Source organism: Macrosteles quadrilineatus, unplaced genomic scaffold (genome assembly GCF_028750875.1).
Source record: "Macrosteles quadrilineatus isolate MER2022 unplaced genomic scaffold, UCM_ALF_1.0 Scaffold_2__2_contigs__length_208266976, whole genome shotgun sequence".
Classification (NCBI taxonomy): Eukaryota; Metazoa; Arthropoda; class Insecta; order Hemiptera; family Cicadellidae; genus Macrosteles; species Macrosteles quadrilineatus.
Window position 1 is genome coordinate 119,247,087 of NW_026542595.1, and position 19,796 is coordinate 119,266,882.

A 19,796-nucleotide genomic window follows, 5' to 3' on the forward strand; every position below is an offset into this window, starting at 1 on the left:
AAGAGGAAACCAAAAGCCAGAACTTGATCAAACTTGAATAAGATGTAGATACCTATATTATAAATTAATTTGTAGCTATTCAGAATTTTTTTCTTTTGCCGAAAAAGTTTTTGTTTTTAATTATTCAAACTAATTTTTTCTAAGAAACGGTAAACGCTAGAAAAAAATTTAAAAGCGTATAGTAATAGAAATAATTATAATTCAAAGGTGTATTGTCACGGATATCATTGATATAGCCTAAACTAGTTTCGCCCGCTATTAGGCACAGGCGGCAGCTACCATCTTGGTTAAGATTAGTGAAAAATACTGGCTTCACGTCGCGGCTCCATCTATTGGTCTTATGTGATCGTTGGAATAACCCAACATTTAACCATTGGGCTTAAAAATATGAATTCAACCACTGACTGGACTGGACTGAGTTAAACAGTTAGAGTGAACTGGAATGAGTTTAAGGTTCCAGTCGTACATTTAGCACTATTTATGTTGCTTCTGTTTTTCCATAGTCCGTGCAAAACAAAGTAAAATAAAGAACTGTAGGCCTATGAATAAAATAATCCTTTAACTTGTAACTATTATTAATGTTATTATTAATCAACCTCAGATAAGGAAAGAATGGTATTAAGATTGTGCAATAATTTTGTTGAGTCCAATTAAACCCATTTAATTATTCCAGTCTTTATTATGCTTGCCTTCTGTCTTCTGTTTGAAGATGGTGGAGCAATTGTAGTTAACGTTTGCACCACTCTTATCAGCTGACGATAGTGATCACAACTAACACTGAAATAATCATCCTACAGTACAGCCTACTATTGATAATATTTCATGCCCTTTCAATTAGCCTTAAGTGAAAAATAATCATCATGGTTGACAACTTCAATTTTGTAAAAAATGAGTAAATAAAAATATAACCAATTAACTTGGTACTGAAGGTATCGGTACCGACATTTCACCATTGGTTCTCGGTCCCTGTACTTTTCCCAAGAACCGGTGAAACCGACATTTGACGTTTTGAAGCTTTGTAATAGACCAAGGTTTGAGTTTTTCAGGTTTAAGGCTCATTATTATTATTTGGAGGAAAATTAAATAGCTGTAGTCATAATTTTTAATTAGGCTTAGAACATTTAAGCCTAGTGGTTCAGTGGTACACAGTAGTTCTACTAAATTGTGCACGTGCTGTAGATTTTTTGTTTAAAAAATAAATCCAGAAATTAATGGTGGTTTCGCAAGAAAAATTGATATGTTACTATTCAGATTTGATTAAGTTGACTATCTTTCACACATTGTAGCACTGGACTGTGTAATTAGACAACATCTAATTATTCAATCCTGTCAATCTAAACCTATCCGAGATACAATATATTTGATATTTGGCCTTAACACATCAATAATTGCTGGTTTTTTATTGGCAGAAAGTTCAGAAGAGTTGCGTCTGCCGTCGTGTGTGACAGTAGAACTGCGACCTCGCTACAACGAGGACTGGTGTCGCGTGCAAGCTCTCGCACAGAACCCTCGTGTCAGATCACTCTTGCCGCTTCATCGTAGACTGGAGACATTGTTGTCGTACCTTACAAAGCGATGGCAGGTAAGTCTAAAATTGTTGAACTTAAGTTGTACTGTAAGGATTTTGTTTACCACCAAGAAGTTATCAGCATCTTTTGACCTTGCATTTGCTTGCCTACAAAAAAAACCATTACTTTAGGCCTAATTAAAAATAATGGTATCCTAAAAAAAGCTACGGGAAACAGAGTTTAAACTACAATTTTAAAATACTGGGCCAACTCGTTCACAATCTGTGAAATAACCATTGCTAAAGTCATAAATAATTTCTTCCGATGATTGGCATAAATTTTGTGTGAATTATGTAAAATATTGTGAAATCAGCTGTTATTCCAACTTCAGTAGACTCCCTCTAGTTCGGCTTCGGTTGGATCGGCCGCCGGATGGTCCGGCCCGGTCTCAGGGGGACAAGTCATATCGTCACGGGCGAATGACCTTCAACAAGATTCAACTTAAATGTTTAGTTTCCGGCCATAGAAGTAAACAATTCATGTCAGTTTAGTTGACGAGTGCTTCTATGGGTGAATTGTTGCATATTACCTGTAAAACTATGTTACATAACCTCAAAAATACCAAGAAAAATTTATAAATAGTTTTTCTTCAGTCTAATATGTTGAAATGCAGTGTATAATTAAATATTTTGTACGATTCTTTTAATGCGGTAGGTCCCCCCATACGGTAAGGTAATATACAACCTATTATAGTCTTAACAAAATAGTCAAAGGGCCAGAAACTGAAGGTTTTAACAGCACTCCTGCATAGAGCATGGAAACTATCTTTCTCGTACCGTAAACACTTACTTCCTGGCCTTGTGGCTTTATATATTATTTATTCCAGACACCAGACAGTAGACTGAGGCAGCAGTTGGAAGGCGAGACACAGACAGACAGTGAAGGACAGTTGAGGGTAGGACCTCGTCCTGGCACCTACATTAGTCCTCCGTCAGTTCGTCTCAGTGAGGTGGCCACTAGCAGCAAACTGAGTTTGTTGGCGTACGAGCAACGCTTCCATCCTACGTGCAAGGAAGTCGCACAACTGCTGCAGCAGGTAATTTTTTTTACCACATATATAATTAACTAAAGTGAACAGTAAATCGCTCAACTATCTTTATTTATTCTTAGTCAAAAAATGTTTTTTTGTGAAAAGAGTTTAAGTAGAACCCTTGATACTTTTATCTTTTGGATTTTTGTAGCATCCAGGGTTCTCAATCCCGATGCTTTAATCCAATCCCGGGAATTTGGTATTTGACTATGCTGATCCTGGGATCAATCCCGGGATTATTTTATGATTTTCACTTTTTACCCATTTCAAATTAGCGTGAAATGCCTTTGTTGAATCCTCTAATGTTTCAAACTGGCCTTGCATACGTTACACTGCACAATTTTGATGTCTATCTAAGTAATCTAAGATATAACCACATGTAACTTTCATCTCCTGTCATATTTACAATATATAAATGTTGATAAGGTCAACATATTCATTCTAAAATTAATGAAATAATACCAAAAAAATCAATAAGTAACCGCACTTGCATTGAAATGCCTCTCTTTACTCAACACTAACCTTGCTTAGTCGCACACTTCTGTATACTTCAACTGCTGGGAAACAACTATATAACGTAACTCATTTGCTGTAGTGATAATTTCCAGAAGGTTTGCTCAGGTAAATTGTGTGTGTCCACCAAAAACCTCGTTTATTCAAATGTTTGTATGCATCAAACGGATAAAAAAAGTAGTAAAATTTGCCTAATTAAATCAGTGGAGGTGAAGTTGTGTAAGCTATTTTAAATGTTTATCAGTTGCCGGTCATACATCGTACTAAGGGGAGAGGTGTCAAGAGACCGAGGGCTGACAGCGTGAGTGCTAAAGAAGTGGAGGAGACGGAGGCTGCACCTGGGGGCGATTCACAGGAGATTGAACCTACGCCTCCAGCCCTAGCTCTGGATTGTGTATCAGGTAATATGCACACCAGAACATGAACCTATACTATACTCAGAGCTGTCTGGATATTCCTATCTCTGAAAAGACTCCCATATTTTAGCTGGGTCCTGTCTTGGATGATCTAAAAAAACTACAGAATTTTAAAATGTACTGCTGACTTTTAAACCTTATGTTTTTTTTTATAATTTTTAAAGCAATTAACTGTTTGAACCATTAGATGTGTTTTGCAGATCTCTGAAAGATATTTTGCAAGAGTTTAAGCATAGCGAGATTAGAGGTAGCTGGGAGTTGTGCTGTTAACTAATTTAATTTTACTGTGAACTGTGATGTGCAAAATCAGCTGAAAATTTTGTGTCTTGTCTTGTAAAAATGTCGACATGCTTCACTGAAAAGGAAGTCACCAAAACTCTTAAGAATATCTGAAAATAGCTTGGTGAGTTTCCTAAAAATGTAAATTATGTAGACATCTGTTAGATTGATATAGTACCAAGAGCTCAGTAAAAAATTCATACTTTAGGCTAAAAAAAATTCTTTTCAAAACAAACAGTTTTGCAAATCGCAAACATGACTGTTTTTGCTATAGTGGTTTATATTACCTCCTTACTGTCCAAAATGATCCTTTGTAGTTTACTAATACTACAGCTGTTTCATGCTGCAGCTAATCATCAGGTCAGAAGAATGTCATGACGTCATTAAATATTCCTCTTGGTGGAGTTTGTCATAACTTTTAAACGTGTTAGTCAACTAGTCTTAGTAAAATACAAAGGATCGTTATGTACAGTAACATGGTAATATAAACGACTATAGTTAATTGGTAATTCAGACAATCCAGAGGCCGTTGCATCATGTAACTGTTTTTGTTTATACTCTGTTCACAAAATTTAGACGGTTTAAGGGAAAGGTTTCCTGGGTTCCCGATCCACTTTTTTTAGCTTAATGTATTAGCTGATCAGCTGTCAGCTTTTTTTAAAGCTCTGTGGAGGTGGAAGGGATGGAATGGCTTCCCCTCAAACCACCTAAATTTTAGAAACGGAGTATAGTCAATGATTGAATAAGCCGAAAATGGGTAACAGTTGGCCGCATGAGACAGTCTAAGACATTGTTGCTTTTGTATAAAATATTAAGTCGCTTTCAGCGGCTATTGCACTGAAGCTGATAACTGCATCGTCGCTGTGAGCTGTGAGCTCAAGTCATTCACTGATTGTCTTCTTTCAGACAACGCACAACCTGATATCATCAGTCCCCGTGCCAACGGAGAGATGATGAACAGTCCATTGCCTGAGAGTGCACCGACCTCTGTAGATCTGCCTCAGACTAGCGTAGGCTGGAGTCTGGCCACATGTGGCACAACTCGCATTGGTGATCTCTACATCATGGTACATTTGATACTTTACTCATTCATATTCCATTTCTTAAATATTTAAAGTTTTCTAATTGAGATGAGTCCTATATGAATTTAGACGGGAGAATTTAAGGGTAAAATATTAAAAACCTATTCCTTTTTACCTTTTTTGACACTGCCTCAGGTAGTATTTGATTTACGTCCTCTTTATTTTATCTCTTCCAACCCTTCCCCACATTATCAACTCTATCCTTCCACATTTTCCTTTGCACAGAAAATCTTCATCAGGGAATTTTTCTTCCATACTTTTTTAACCAATTCCTCACCTCTCCTTCCCGTACAATCAACCTATTTTAAACCTCGAGTTCATCTTTCTCCACCACATTACCCAACGTTAAACCAACTTATGTTTACAGTTTGGCTGTGATGCCAAGATCCATCTGGACTACTGGTGGGAGAGTCCGCAAGAGTCTTCAGTAAGTTGTACTGCTGAGTCGTCCCTGACTACAACGCTACGCAAGCTGTTGTCTGTCGCGAAGCTGGAGACATCAAAAAACAAAGTGAGTAAATAGATAAATCTTTATTGACATACGCTTACAAATATAGCAATGCTGTAAATCAGGCGACGTTTTCAATATACAAATAATTTGAAACTAAGAAGTTATAAAATAACTAAAACTATAAAAAATAAAGTGGTTGTTTTAGACAAAAATGGATTAATTATATATTATATAACTTAAATTAATATTATTTGTACACTGTTTAGTTTTCCCAAAGGTTTTCCCTATGTTATATTCAACTGTTGAATTTTATTACTATTTATAAACATAGTCTATTTTTTATTACTTTTTTTAACGTATTTAACCTAGAAGGAAATTGAAGACTTATATTAGGACAATTTTATGAATGACAAAGCACCTGAATAAACATCCTGTAATACTCTTGTCTGTAGGTTTTTCTGCCAAAAAATATCATTCATTCATTCATTTATTAAATGTAAAAAAAACATAAATAAGGTTACTGACCTGTCGTCAATCAATCCTTTTGTTTCTAGTGAATTACTAGTTTAGGGGGTTTTAACCCCATTTTAAAATCCTTAAATGCATTTCTACTCGTCAAACATGAATTACTTAGCACTTGCCCTTGTCAAATAAAAAAAAATCTGGTCGTTCATTTCAAGAAAAGTATGCTGAACACCTTCCCAAACCTAAATTGCAAACACAAAAATCAAAGTTTGCAGAACACCTAATGAACAAAAATCACAATGTCAAGAGTTGCATAGATAATTTAGAGATATTACATAAATGTAATAAAGGTAAAAAGATGAATGTTCTTAAAAGCGTTGAAATTTACAAAGCATCAAAAATTCCCCAAAATGATGTTTTGAGTGAGAAGTTAAATTTTGGATCAATCATTTTATTTGACAGAGTAGCAAAACTACAGAACAATAGAGGAGATAAAAAGCAGAATTGGTCGTGTCAAAGTTTACAAAAATTACACAAAACATTTAAAAACTGTAGGCCTACAAACACTGGTGTACACATGACGGGTGCCGAGTCTCGACTGGTTCTGGCCTGAAGGCGGCTAGGGTACAAAGTTCCGCTCCAGGTTACAGGTATTTTTACAATACTATAATTTTTCTTTGAATACCTGTATTGTATAGAATTCATGCAAACAGCAGACTAATCTGATATTTTCGTCAACTGCTTATTTATTTTTTTGATATGAATTCACTATGAGAAGATTATGAGTGCTAGGACTAACTCCTAATTTAAATTATTTTTTTTACAGAATTCAACATCAAATAACAACGGCTGTGATTCTCAAACATCAAAATCTCGTCTTTCAAAACCTAAAGCACAGCAGGATGGTGTACAGGTATTGTATTTTTTTCATTTTACATTTTTTGAAATTTTAGTCTTTGAAGACTGACTTCATTTGATAACATTTGTTAAAATATTGCTTGGTAAAAAATGAAGAAATCTAGATAAATATAATTTCATTATATTGAATTTTAGCCTCCTAATCACATTTAAACACTAAATAATGGTGTTTATACTTGCATTTATGTGATCAATGTGTTGCTAAATTGCAACCGGTTTTGACTCACAAAGGAGTCATCGTCGAGCCAGTACAGATGTCTTCTTGCTTCATTCGAAGGTCGTCAATTCATAATAAATAAATACATTTAACACGCACACGTACACGAACATAGAAACGAACATTTAGGATTAAAAACCAAGGATAATACTATAACGGTAACGGGACACAAAGTGATCGGGCGGGGGTTACCACCTGATCACGTCGTGTCCCGGTGTAAGGCGGGATAAACTTGAATGAGTATGCGAACCAGCATGATCGGACATTGGCAACGGGGTTTAATGGGGGGTTTTATGGGGTAAAAATGGGTTTTTCTCATTTTTTACCCTTAAAACACAAAATTTTTCAATTTTCCTCCAGACCTTTTTAAAGAGCTTAAAAAAACAAATAATTTAGTATATCAAAGTGTTTTTGTACGATTATTGGTTACAAAGAAAATTAAAATAATGTTTATTTTAAAATTCCTATGTTATTCTTATGGAGAATATTGTAATATGTTGCAGTTTGCTTGTTTATGGATACATTTTGATAAAACTTGGTAAATTTATTTATTTTATTCTAAGTTATTAATATTTTACTAAAAAACACATTTTTTACCCTCCCTGCAGCAGCTAGCCTATGTGGGCTACTCATAAAACCTAATGTTAATTAAATACATTTAATTTAAAATCAATTCAGGCAACTAGAAATTCGCTTAGTCGGCAGGTTTGCAGCGACGGGGGTATTTTTTTTTTTTTTTAGAATAAGATTATACAATTGTAATATTTAAAATATGTATTGTAACATGTCTCATTTTGTCTAGTTAGCTATTTTGTATTTATTAACTGACTATGCTATAACTTAAACTGTTTTATGACATTGTCAATAATTTACAAAAATTCAAAGGACATTAACCCTCCGAGTGTCACGCGTCATAAAAATGACGCACAACACACTTTGTGTAGGGTCACGCGTCACTTTTATGACGCACAAACATCGTTTACGGCGAAGGCTCTATGACTGACTGAATCGGATTGAACTGGATCGAGTTAGGTATCGATCTTTCCGTAATATTCTAAGCTTTCTCCAGAGGTCTGTCTCTAAGCGCTATTCATTTTAGTTCCGAAAATATTGTAGCAGACAGCTGACGTGCGTGTATTTGTAAACAGCTAGGTTCCCCCGGACCGATGACTGATGTGTTTTATTACGTTTATCATTGTTTTAGTGTTAAAAATCAAAAGTAGTGATATACGTGGTGCATTATAAGAAGATTTAAGTGGTTTTGAAGTGCTGGTTGATGATCCTGAAGAAGTAGGTAGTGATATTGATGTAAATTATCAGCCAGATTCCTAGCTATGGTTAGGCTATGCATTCTTAGCTAAACGCTATGTACTGAAATCCGTTTTTCGCTCATAACTTATTTATTTGATAACTTACCTCGCTATATGATTATATATTTGTAATCCTCATTAAATTTAGAACAAAGTGGCTATTTTCAAATATTTATAGGCCTATAATTTATACAATTTCATTGAGCGCGAACTTATTTTTTTTTTGAAAATTTTCGAAATTATATTTTTTTTTACCTAAAAATTTTTTTTTTTTTAAAATGTTCCTTATGTTTTATATATAATATTGAAGCCCATGATTTTCCAAACAAAATGGTATATAGAACATTAGAATTAACATTGTTTTAAGCTTCTCAGATCCGTTTTAATAAAACCTTGCAAAGGGGCCAAAAATAGGTGGACATTAAGGCCTAAACTATGGACACTCGGAGGGTTAAACACATTTAATTTCATTGGAATGGAATGTCCATGGTCCAAGGTGAATGTATCAAACCTCTTAAACACTTCTTTTGTCATTTTTCTATTATTCATCTTTACACTTGTATTTTATTCATATTACAATTTGAGTATACCTTAACTGAGTATCTATATATTAATAGGCAAGCATGTTTCTTTAAAACCTTTTTTCTCAGCTCGTGTGCGTCGTAGGGAAAATCTATGCATACTGTTAGAAAGATATTTTCCTGTAGGTGTGCAGAATCCCATTATAAATTAAAATAGGCTCAAAGATAAGCACAAAAAATGAATTTGAAATTAACAAAAAATTAACATGGGCTTTATGGGTTGCCATGATGGTGACGAAATAACAACGAAATATAAACAGAAAATCAAAACAAATTCCAATCACATGTTTTGTTTACAGAGTGGGGTGAAAAATAGAGAAGTATGTAAAGTGCAATTGGATTTTTTTAGCTAGAAGTGGTTAAGCTGTGGTGGAATACCTTTGAAGATGGACCTTTTTAATACGATCATGTGTTCATTCGTGTCAAATCAAAACAAACAAACTGGCATAATATATTCTTGGAATTTGACATACTTAATCTACTTTAATAAAATCACTTAGTCATTAGCTAATCATTAGAAAATATTATCCAAATCAACCAATGAATAAATTGTTATTTAATTATTGCCTTCAAATTAAGTGATGGTTAATTGCTTTGAAAATAATTAAATTACATATTTATGTACATATTTATGGTCGAGTTTCGACCACTGGACGACCTCTAGTACTTAATTATTTATTAGTAGTAATACAATAAATAATTTGGAAGATAGTACTTCTTCAGCTTTATTGGGTATCCATAACTTTTTGAATAAATCACAAACTATTATTAAATACAAGTAAAACCAATTTTATCATGTTCAATGCAGGAAGAAGTACAAATTCAGTAAATCCAGTAATAAAAATAAACAACCATTCTTTGGAAAAAGTTATTTCTACCAAATTTTTAGGCTTAACATTGGATGAAAATTTAACATGGAATCTCATTTAGTTAACAAAGTCACCTCTGGATTGTATGCTTTATATAGGATGTCTAATTTTTGCTCAGTAAATACATTAAAAACAATTTATTTTTCTCTTATTGAATCAGCAATCAGTTATGGCATTGAAATCTATGGAGGTACATCAAAACAAAATTTGGATAGAATTCTTATTCTAAAAAAAAAGGGCGATAAGAATCATAATGAATTTGAATTTTGGTGGTTCGGTTTGTCAGCATTTTACAGATTTGGGCATAATGACCGTTTACAGTTTATATGTTTTTCACACAGCACTTTATGCTAAAAAAACTAAGTATAAACAATTTGGTTCCCAGGTTAGGTGACAGCCACTCCTATTTTACAAGAAATATAAATCAAATTGCCATCGATTTCCGCAGGCTAGAGTTTTATAATAAAAAACCATTAAATTCGGGTGCTAAGTTTTTACTACGGCTACCTGTGGAATTGAGAAACGTTAAAGATGTGAAATTTTTTAAGAAAAAATTAAAACTGCATTTGACAAATAAAACATTATATAAATTTGATGAACTTTGACAACCATACTTTTTGTTGTTTACAATCACCTTTTGGTTTAAATAGGTTCCTTATGACTTATGGAGGAATTGTAATTAAATTAAGTTGTTAGCTATAATTTAGCATAATGAGGCCATTCAATGTATACCACTGTATATTATATGAATAAAGACATTTTCAATTCAATTCAATAGCAAAATAATCTTAATAAAGCGATTGGTGATCATATTAACGTTGGTTTATCTGTTCCAGAAGGTAGAGGCACAGCTTAAGTTCAAGGTTTGTCCGCTAACACTAGATGATGTGTTTCTGAGGCCGACCATCCTCAAGACAACGGACGGTGCTGGGGACAGGGTGGAGGTGAGGAAGAGTTTTAGACTTTACTCTTTTAAAACTTCTAAAAAGCAGCCTTTTAATAGTATCATTTTGTTGCCTGTTGACAAATTTCATCTGGGTCCAGACTAAATCCTACTCAGGCTTGAATCAGCAACCTACTGGGGGTCACTTTAGAATAGATCGGAAGCTTACATGGAAATCTCACACCAACTCAGTAGTTTCAAAATTTTCAAAGGCCTGTTTTTTGCTACGTAAGCTAAACAAGGTGTTGGTTGAAATATGTTGTTAAATACTTATTTTAGCGATTTTCATTCCCATTTGCTGTATGTGACAATCTTAAGGTAATAATTACCCGTGGTTATTCTGCAATCTTTCTGAATTTCCTTTCAGTTTTAGAGTGATGGAGGCGAGTGTCTGACACGGGGGAAGGAGTGAGCTTGCTTGCACTGATTCCTTGATGCTGTAGCCTTACACCCATTATTCTTAGGCCTATTCATGAGTTCAAATAAAATACTTGCTCTCAGAGCCATATATATATCTGAGTCGATATTTAGCCCCACCATCAAATTTAATCTTTCTCAATCTCACAAGTCTTTCTCAGTTGCTCCTTCTCTCTCCATATCAACCATAATTTGACTCCACCATTCTCAAACGTGACTTTCATTTTAACTTTAACTTTATATTACTTGTTGGAGATTACTCCAATCCTCTCTACTCAAAATATGCCCAGCCCAGCTTATCATTCTACATTTAAACTATATCCTACACTATACTATATCCTTGTAAAGTTCTCTTAGTTCCCAGTTGCGCCTCTACTCTCCTATTTCCTTAATTTGCCTATAAATTTTCAAAAGAAATCCCCTTTGACATACAATCCATTTTCCATTCAAATATATACATTTTTCTCCTTTAAAATAAAATAAATTTGTTATTTCAGAAGATGAGGCCGAGGTACTGTAACCGTAGAGGCAGGCCTCGTCGACCCCCGGCTGTTCCCCCCCGCCTGGCCCCACTACTGCCCAAGGTCAGTTTGTTCAACAGTGTCACAAGGCCGCAAGGGTTCAAGCCCATAGCCCCAGCACCGACACCAGTCACCGCTGCCACTGCCACGGCCACCCCGGTGTCCATCGGTAAGTAGAGCCATAGACTTTAGGATTCTGAAGTAGACAATGAACAATCAAATGAGACACGTACAAAGTGTGCTACAATCTAAAACATTTCCTTCCTTAGTTTTTAGTTTTTGGCAAGTAAAGAGAATGTCAATGAATTTTGAGAAATTTTCACACTAAGTGCTGCGGTTTTGGCATTAATTGTGTTGGTTTTATATGAAAATGAATTGATTCAATATCAAGTACCTAAATCCAGAAAAAGCCTGAGTTGACGGAAACCATATTAAAAAATTCAAATAAATCAGAAAATCAGCTGGGCTATTATAGTAATTGTTTGCCTTGGCGGTGGATAGTTGTTCCAGCTTGGCCAACGGCATGAAATGGAGCGACGGTGACACAGACCACATTCCGTGATAAGAAAAATATATATTTTATCTCTACAATTTATGGTTTTAAATTTACTGTGGTTAAAATAACGTAAAACAACTGTTTTATATCTCTTTGACCGAAACATCCTTTAACTTCCAACCATTGACTAATCAAAAAAATTGGTACCTAATCCAAAATAGCCACTTGCCTCCATTATTTTGGCTGGTCAATGGATTTACTTTAAAAATGTTAGTGTATTCGTTACACAAGCTGCCAGATCTCAAAACTACTTCCGTGTTACAATGATGTATTTCTCCACAGATGTGAAGGTAGCGCCAGTAGCCCTAGTTACCGCCACCTCTGTCACTCCCACAGTAGTGGTGAAGAATGTTGTCTCCGAGACTCAACCCCCCTCACCCCCTTCTCTCAGCAATCTGCTGGACGATCTCTCGCTTCCCTCTCTCAGTGCGGGGTCCTCGCGGCTCTCCACGCCGGTACCTTCTTTCCGAGGTAAGTGCAGGATTTTACTGTTTTTATGCTGTGTGTATTGATGGTAAAGGGAACAGTGTTGACATCACATGTTACTTTACAGGTGTCAACATGTTGTGCTGAAACATCTTTAACTAATATCATCTTTAACTATAGCTCATGGATTTGTACGAGATGGTACAAGTGATTGTAATTAGGATTTTTTTTTAAGGAAGAGCTTGGTTAAGCTGTTTACTTAACCCTAGCAGTGGCCAATGTTAGAAGTATAGAATGGCATTTTGGCAATTTTGCAGACCTTTTTTTGAAAATTTGTAAAAATTCAACTGTAGAAGTAAACTTAGTGTTGGGGGCGTAATGGGTGAAAATGAAAATAATTAATAACTCGAAGGACCAGAACTAATTAATAGTTCAAGAGAAAAATAATTAAATTAGAGAAAATGGCGAATCTGCAATTTGAAGGGCACTGAGGTCCCGAGATGGAATAAAATGTCTTGTGAGGGGCAAATGAGATTAGTTTTAGAGTCTAATTAAAACACACACAAAACTTTAAGGTTGTACCTTGAGTCCAATTATCCAAAGGTGGAGAGTATGGCAGCGGCGTCGTCTATGGTGGAGCGATGGCGGATGGCGGAGTCCTTAGACCGAGTGCTTCTGTTTTGTAGAATTTTGGAGAACGCAACGCACCCAAGTTCATCATAATCACAAAGAGCTCACTAATACGCGGAAGTCGCGGTGAAAACGTACGGAAAGTCTAGAAGTAATACACGGACGCGCACACACTGTCTTGAGGTTTGAAGAGTCTGAAAGCACTAGATCACAATTTAAGTAATTTAATCACAAACAAAAGGGGGAAATTAAAATGTATATATAGTTAAATGTACTATAGAGGAGAGGGAGGCCAGATATAATTAATCTATAGCCTAAAAATACATTTAAGAGAGGTAAAATGGGCAATTAATGTCCCGAGATACGAGAAACGGAATACACCGTGAGTTATGGACGCCGACCGTGGACAGACAGACGCCGATCGCCGGTTTCACACTTTTAAAAATGCAATTGCGGTTTAGAGGGGTCTAGGAATTCGATGGCCAATAGGAAATGCGATTGAAGCAAACACGGCGTCAGGTGATTCATGGGTATGTAGTACAGGAAAATAGGCCTTACTGTGGCGGGAAATTCGAGCAGGCTTAGCAATCTCATTTGAATATTGAAAGCGGGAGTCTATTTACAATAAATTGTTACTGAGACTAAATAATATTACAATAAATGTGGTGATTTATATACACATTAGCATGATTAATTAACCAGTGACTTAATTAACATAATGATTAATTTCTAAATACTCTAAAAATATGAATACCGAACATTCCGGCCCCCTTGAAGCATTACAGCTTCAACAGACAATTAATTAAAAAACACAAGAGCAAACGTAAACCACACTTAAATCTAATATGTACATAGAGTAGGTTTCTTGGACTTAGTCTTCATTGCATGGCAGAGGGAAGACCTTGTGAACAGGCCGTGTGAAAGTCCCAGAAGCTGTCTTCACTGTGACGACTCGAACTGTTCCATCAGCGCCAGGGTGAGTGGAGACGATGCGTCCAAGAGGCCAGGTGAGTGGAGGTGAATTGGAGTGAATGAGCACCAAGTCTCCGGTCTTCAAATTCTCATGAGGGGTGGTCCACTTGGATCGCTGCTGGAGGGAGTGGAGATATTCAAGCTGCCAACGCCTCCAGATACGCTGGTGAAAAGCCTGGACAAGCTGCCACTGACGAAGACGATTGAAGGGCACTTCAGACAGGTGAGGTTCCGGCAGGGCAACTAATGGAGCTCCGATGAGGAAATGTCCAGGGGTCAGCACAGAAATTTCGGAAGGGTCTGAACTAAGAGCTGTAAGAGGGCGCGAGTTTAGCATTGCCTCTACTTGAATGGACAAAGTTTGAAATTGGGTTAAAGTTAAAATGGTTTCACCAATTACCCGTTTCAGATGGTATTTTGCACTTTTAACGGCACTTTCCCATAAGCCACCTTGATGAGGTGCAGAGGGGGGGTTGAAATGGAAGTTAATTCCTTTGGGGGTGGTGAAATGAACAATTTTGTCCTGCGAATCAGGTGTAAGGATGGTTTCACGGATTACCTTGCGTAATTCCGAGTTTGCACCAACAAAGTTGGTTCCGCAGTCAGAATACAGATCGGAACAGAGTCCGCGTCTCGACACAAAACGTGTGAGAGCGGCAATGAAGCCTGAGGTGGTAAGATCGGTGACTACCTCTATATGAATAGCTTTGGTAGCCATGCAGATAAAAATACACAAATAGACCTTAATCTGTCTAAGAGCTTTGAGACTGCAAACGCGAACACTAAATGGTCCGGCGTAATCTACGCCTGTAGATGAGAATGGACGAGTAGGATTGACCCGATGAGCAGGTAAATCACCCATTAGAGGGATTTTGTTTCGTGGTTTATTTTTAAAGCACACAAGACACTTAAATATGCGCGAGCGGATAACGCTCCTGGCCGATAGAATCCACACTTTTCGGGCGAGTAGTGATTGAGTTAGTTGCGGACCTGAGTGCAAGTGTACCTGGTGGTAAAAGTCTATAAGCAAATTCACTACAGTATGAGACTTGGGTAGAACAATAGGGTGACGTATGTCATGAGCAAGCGAACAATGTGACAATCGGCCACCGACGCGTATGAGACCATTAGGGTCGAGGAAGGGGGTGAGTTTCTGTAATTGTGCAGAACATATTGAGCCTTTGTTCAATAATTTAATATCCGCACTGAAATGGAGTTTTTGCACTAGTTTAAAAATTGTCACTTCCGCTAGATTTAATTCACTGAGTTTTAAGTGTCCAGAGAGTTTGTTTTTAGACCTGGAATAGTTTATGAATCGTAGTACATAAGCTAGCACACGGGTTAGTTTCAACCAAGATGAATATTTAGACAATAAGTCCCATTCCGAAGGGGCGACTGTTGCACTAAGTACACTAAGAGGAGTTTCTTTAATTTCGTCCGTGGGAGTGAGTTCAGACGGCGAAAAACATGAGGGGGGCCAGTTGGCCGCAGGGAGCTGTAACCATGGTGGGCCAGTCCACCATAAGGGATGGTCAATGAGAGATGAGGCTAGAATTCCTCGTGAGGCACAATCAGCGGGGTTTTCCGTCCCTTTTATGTGCCGCCACTGATAACTGGGAATGATTTCTTGCACTTGGGCTACACGATTAGCCACAAAGGTCTTTAGTCTGTATGGAGGGGTTTGTAGCCAAGTAAGAACTACAGATGAGTCACTCCACAATACAGTGGTATTCGTAGTAAGAGAGTTAAATTGTTTTTCACAATAATGCACTAGTTTTGATAAGAGGTGAGCTGCACACAATTCCAAGCGGGGTAAAGTTACCTTTTTTAACGGGGCAACACGAGTCTTAGACAATATTTGTTTCACAATGACTGTTTTGTCACTAGATTCACACCGGAAATACACTACCGCGGCATAACCGCATTCCGATGCATCACAGAAACCGTGAAGCTCGATATCAGAGGAGTGAGCGAGCGGAAATGCTCGGGGGATCTTAATTTGACCGAGGTGGTCTTTAGTGTTACTAGTGAACACATGCCACTTATGTGCGAGATCAGAAGGGAGAGGGTCGTCCCAATTAAGACCTTGAGTCCATAGTAATTGCATGAAGCATTTTGCTACCATTATTAATGGGGACAAAAATCCACAGGGGTCATATAGTTTGGCAATAAAGCTGAGCACGGAGCGCTTAGTCAGCTTTTCAGACGGGGGGTTGAAAGCGTAACAGAAACAGTCTTCTTCAGGAGACCAATGGAGACCTAGGATGGAGTACTGGGGAAGCTGAGCGTCTTGCAGGAAACTTGGAGTCTCTAGATGTTCCGAAGCAAATTTTTCTAGAAGAGCAGAGGAATTGGAGGCCCACTTGCGAAGTTCAAAGCCACCACGATGTAGAAGTTGGATAAGTTGGTCCTGTAGTTCAAGAGCAGCCTCAACGGAGTCAGCACCCGTGATAATGTCGTCCACGTAGGTGTGATGACGTAGAGAGTGAGAAGCCTGAGGGAAGGCATCACCTTCGTCTTCCGCTAACTGCATTAACGTTTTAATAGCAAGGTAGGGGGAGCTGTTCATGCCGTAGGTGACGGTAGTAAGTTGAAACGTAGAGATTTCCTTTGAAGGGTCGTCACGCCACAGAATCAGTTGAAACTTTTGATCGTCAGGGTGCACTTGTATTTGGCGGTACATTTGCCGAATGTCACATGAAAACACAATTTTATGAGAGCGGAAGTTCAAAATTACGTCACAAATGTCAGTTTGTAATTTACGTCCTGTCAAAAGAATATCGTTTAAGGAGTGACCGGAACTGGTTTTGCTACTGGCGTCAAACACTGTCCTTAAATTGGTCGTGCTAGAGTCCTTCAGTACCCCATGATGAGGTAGGAAGTAGTGTGGGTGTATGTCTTCAACAAAATCTAGTTTTGTCATATGGCCGAGAGTTTGATATTCAGACATGAACGTCTTATACAAGTGTGAAAACTGGGGTTGAGCTTTAAATTTCTGCTCAATAGACAACAAGCGCTTTTCAGCAATGGGCCTAGATTGGCCTAGAATGGAGGGGTCCGTCTTGAACGGAAGTCGCACAACATAACGACCTGATTGATCACGAGAGTGTGATTTTTTATAGTATTCATCACAAAGAAGCTCTTCCTGTGACTTAACCTGGAAGTGAGGGGGTTCCTCCTGTTGCCAGAAACGTTGAAGGGAAGAGTGTAGTGAATTATCACTAACAGAGAGAAGAGAGATTGCAAAACCTGACACGGGTTCCGAGTTAGTTGCACAGGGAGCTTTACCCATCAGAATAAAGCCAAGATGAGTACCTATCACATGAGGCATGTGCGTGCCGAGGGAGTAACTTTCATGAGTCCAGAGGAGGGGTAGCAGAGAACTACCTATAAGCACGTCAATGCCACCAGGCAAGTGAAAAGTAGGATCAGCTAGAACATAGGGCTTGATTTTTGTTAGCACTTCCGGTGATATAGGGGAGCGAGGTAAGTCGACGGAAATCTTATCAAGAATATGGAATTGATGGTCAGTGGCTATTACTCGACCTGAGAGAGTTTCAAGATTCAAGTAAGTTGACCCTTTAGTACAGGAAGCCATTTGAGAAAGACCAGATATTTTGAGTTGAGAAGACTGGCGTTTTATATTCAGGAGATTCGCAGCGCGTTCTGAGAGCAGATCACACATACTGCCAGTATCTAGTAGAGCACGAAACACATGAGAGATACCCTGAGGGGAAGTCAACTTGACCAAGGCGGTGCCGAGTAATACAGTATAATTACCCGAAGTCGTACATGAGTTATTTTGGGCAGAATAATTGCTTACATCCGCGACAGTGGCGGAGATAGAGGCTTGTGAATTAACATCACCAGTCTGAGTGTGAGATGGACCTGAAGTGGTCGGGGAAGTTCTTTGACCTTGAGGTCGAAAAGACATCTGAGAGGTTTGATTATTATCACCAAGGTGTAAGAGAGAGTGGTGTCGCTGTTTACATGTGCGACAAGTGAACTGAGAGCGGCATTCTTTGGAGCTATGTTCACCCAAGCAAGAAAAACAACGATTATGTTTTTTAACAATGGCGTGTCGCTCTCGAGGAGATTTATTTTGAAATACGTCACAAGTGTAAACTTTGTGATCATTTTTGTTACAAACAAAACATTTGTTATAGACAGGACTATTTTTAGTCTGAGAGCTATGAGAGGGGGGAGCATTAGATCTCGAAGTAGCTACCATGGCTAGGCCTACGTCAGACCGGAAATGCACCTTTTTTGGTATGGTTTTGTGAGGTGAAGGTTGAACGCTTCTGTGGGCCGATGACATGTTATGTATGTTAGCATCTTCTGTCTGCGAACATTCTTGGTTAAGAAATTTTATTATTTCACCAATTTCTGGTAATGAATGAGTAACTGGATCTTCGGTTTGACTGGAACGGAACGATTCAAGTTTTTTACGTAGTTCCTGGTCCATTTTACGCAAAAGGAGTGCGGACAATAGGGGGTTGTTGTCACTAACGTCACAATTTAATGCCTTAAGAGCTTGTGTGTGTTCCGTAAACAGGTTTACAAATTGGCGCAAACCTTTGAGTGAAGTTGCCGTAATGTTTGGCAGGTCCAACAATTGGTTAAGATGCAATGATTGCAATCTTCGATTGTTGTGATATCTGTCACGTAACAATTCATAGGCGACTAGATAATTAGGAGCGGTGAGATTTAAACTCCTTATTAAATTGAGAGGCTCTCCATTTAAGACAGAGAGTAAGTACTGGAATTTCATAACAGAGGATAATGAAGCATTACGGTGGATTGCAGTGTCAAAAAGATTGATAAAACTTGTCCACGTTAATGGATCGCCAGAGAATTTTTGTAAGTCCAGTTTAGGTAATCGTACTTGTGAGCTTGGATGAGTTTCTGAAACAGAAAACGATTCACTGAACGCGGAAGGGGTTTTTGGTGGTTCTGAGGGAACCAGGGTTTCAATCGTAGCTTGAATGTGAGAGAACATGTCTTCAATAGCATCTTGATCATTGGAAAGAGTCTTATCATCGATCCCTTCATCTTCCAGAACGAAGGCACGTTGAAGGTTATTTTCAAATTCACTGCGTTTCTTTTTTATTTCCAACGCGTAAGCGGATAATTTCTTAAGTTGTAATGGTGTTAGAGGGTCGATTTGAGTTGATAATTCATCTACTGTAGCCTTAAGTTTTTCAAAACGTGATTTAATCAGCGCCGTAGAACGGGTGTAGATTGCGGACTTAAAATCAGATGCTTTAGGAGGCATTGTGAAGTGTTCACTTGAAAGTATTCACACGAAAATGGAAGTTGTGGGTACACAAAAGGCTTGTAGCTAGGCCTATGAATGGTATTAGCTTAACAATGTAGTAATTAATTGTCCGCTGAATAATATAGAGATAAAATAGTATAAATATCTAAACATATATCCACCTACTTTGTAGCTTAATTGAGGCAAATAGTGAAAAACACTAAGTTATCAACACGTTAAATAGCAATAAAATATTTTTAAATGAGTGTGGCAGGTTTAATTCGATTTTCAAACTATAAATCAACAATTGAGCTTAGTTGAAAGTATTCAAGTACGGTAATAATAATGCACAATAAAACAAGAGATATGATAGAA

At 37.5% G+C, this 19,796-nt stretch overlaps 1 protein-coding gene across 3 annotated transcripts in view; it reads left to right on the forward strand.

Moving 5' to 3' along the window:
- The window catches only part of LOC128985817 (protein cramped-like), a 46,584-nt gene that overhangs the window by 12,483 nt on the left and 14,305 nt on the right, over positions 1-19,796 (forward strand). For all 3 annotated transcript variants that reach the window (XM_054405723.1, XM_054405722.1, XM_054405724.1), the window contains exons 6-14: positions 1,410-1,582; positions 2,395-2,604; positions 3,356-3,512; positions 4,713-4,873; positions 5,256-5,399; positions 6,631-6,717; positions 10,536-10,643; positions 11,557-11,749; positions 12,419-12,607. In XM_054405723.1, coding sequence (XP_054261698.1) covers positions 1,410-1,582; positions 2,395-2,604; positions 3,356-3,512; positions 4,713-4,873; positions 5,256-5,399; positions 6,631-6,717; positions 10,536-10,643; positions 11,557-11,749; positions 12,419-12,607 — 1,422 coding nt within the window. The remainder of the gene's footprint in view (positions 1-1,409; positions 1,583-2,394; positions 2,605-3,355; positions 3,513-4,712; positions 4,874-5,255; positions 5,400-6,630; positions 6,718-10,535; positions 10,644-11,556; positions 11,750-12,418; positions 12,608-19,796) is intronic.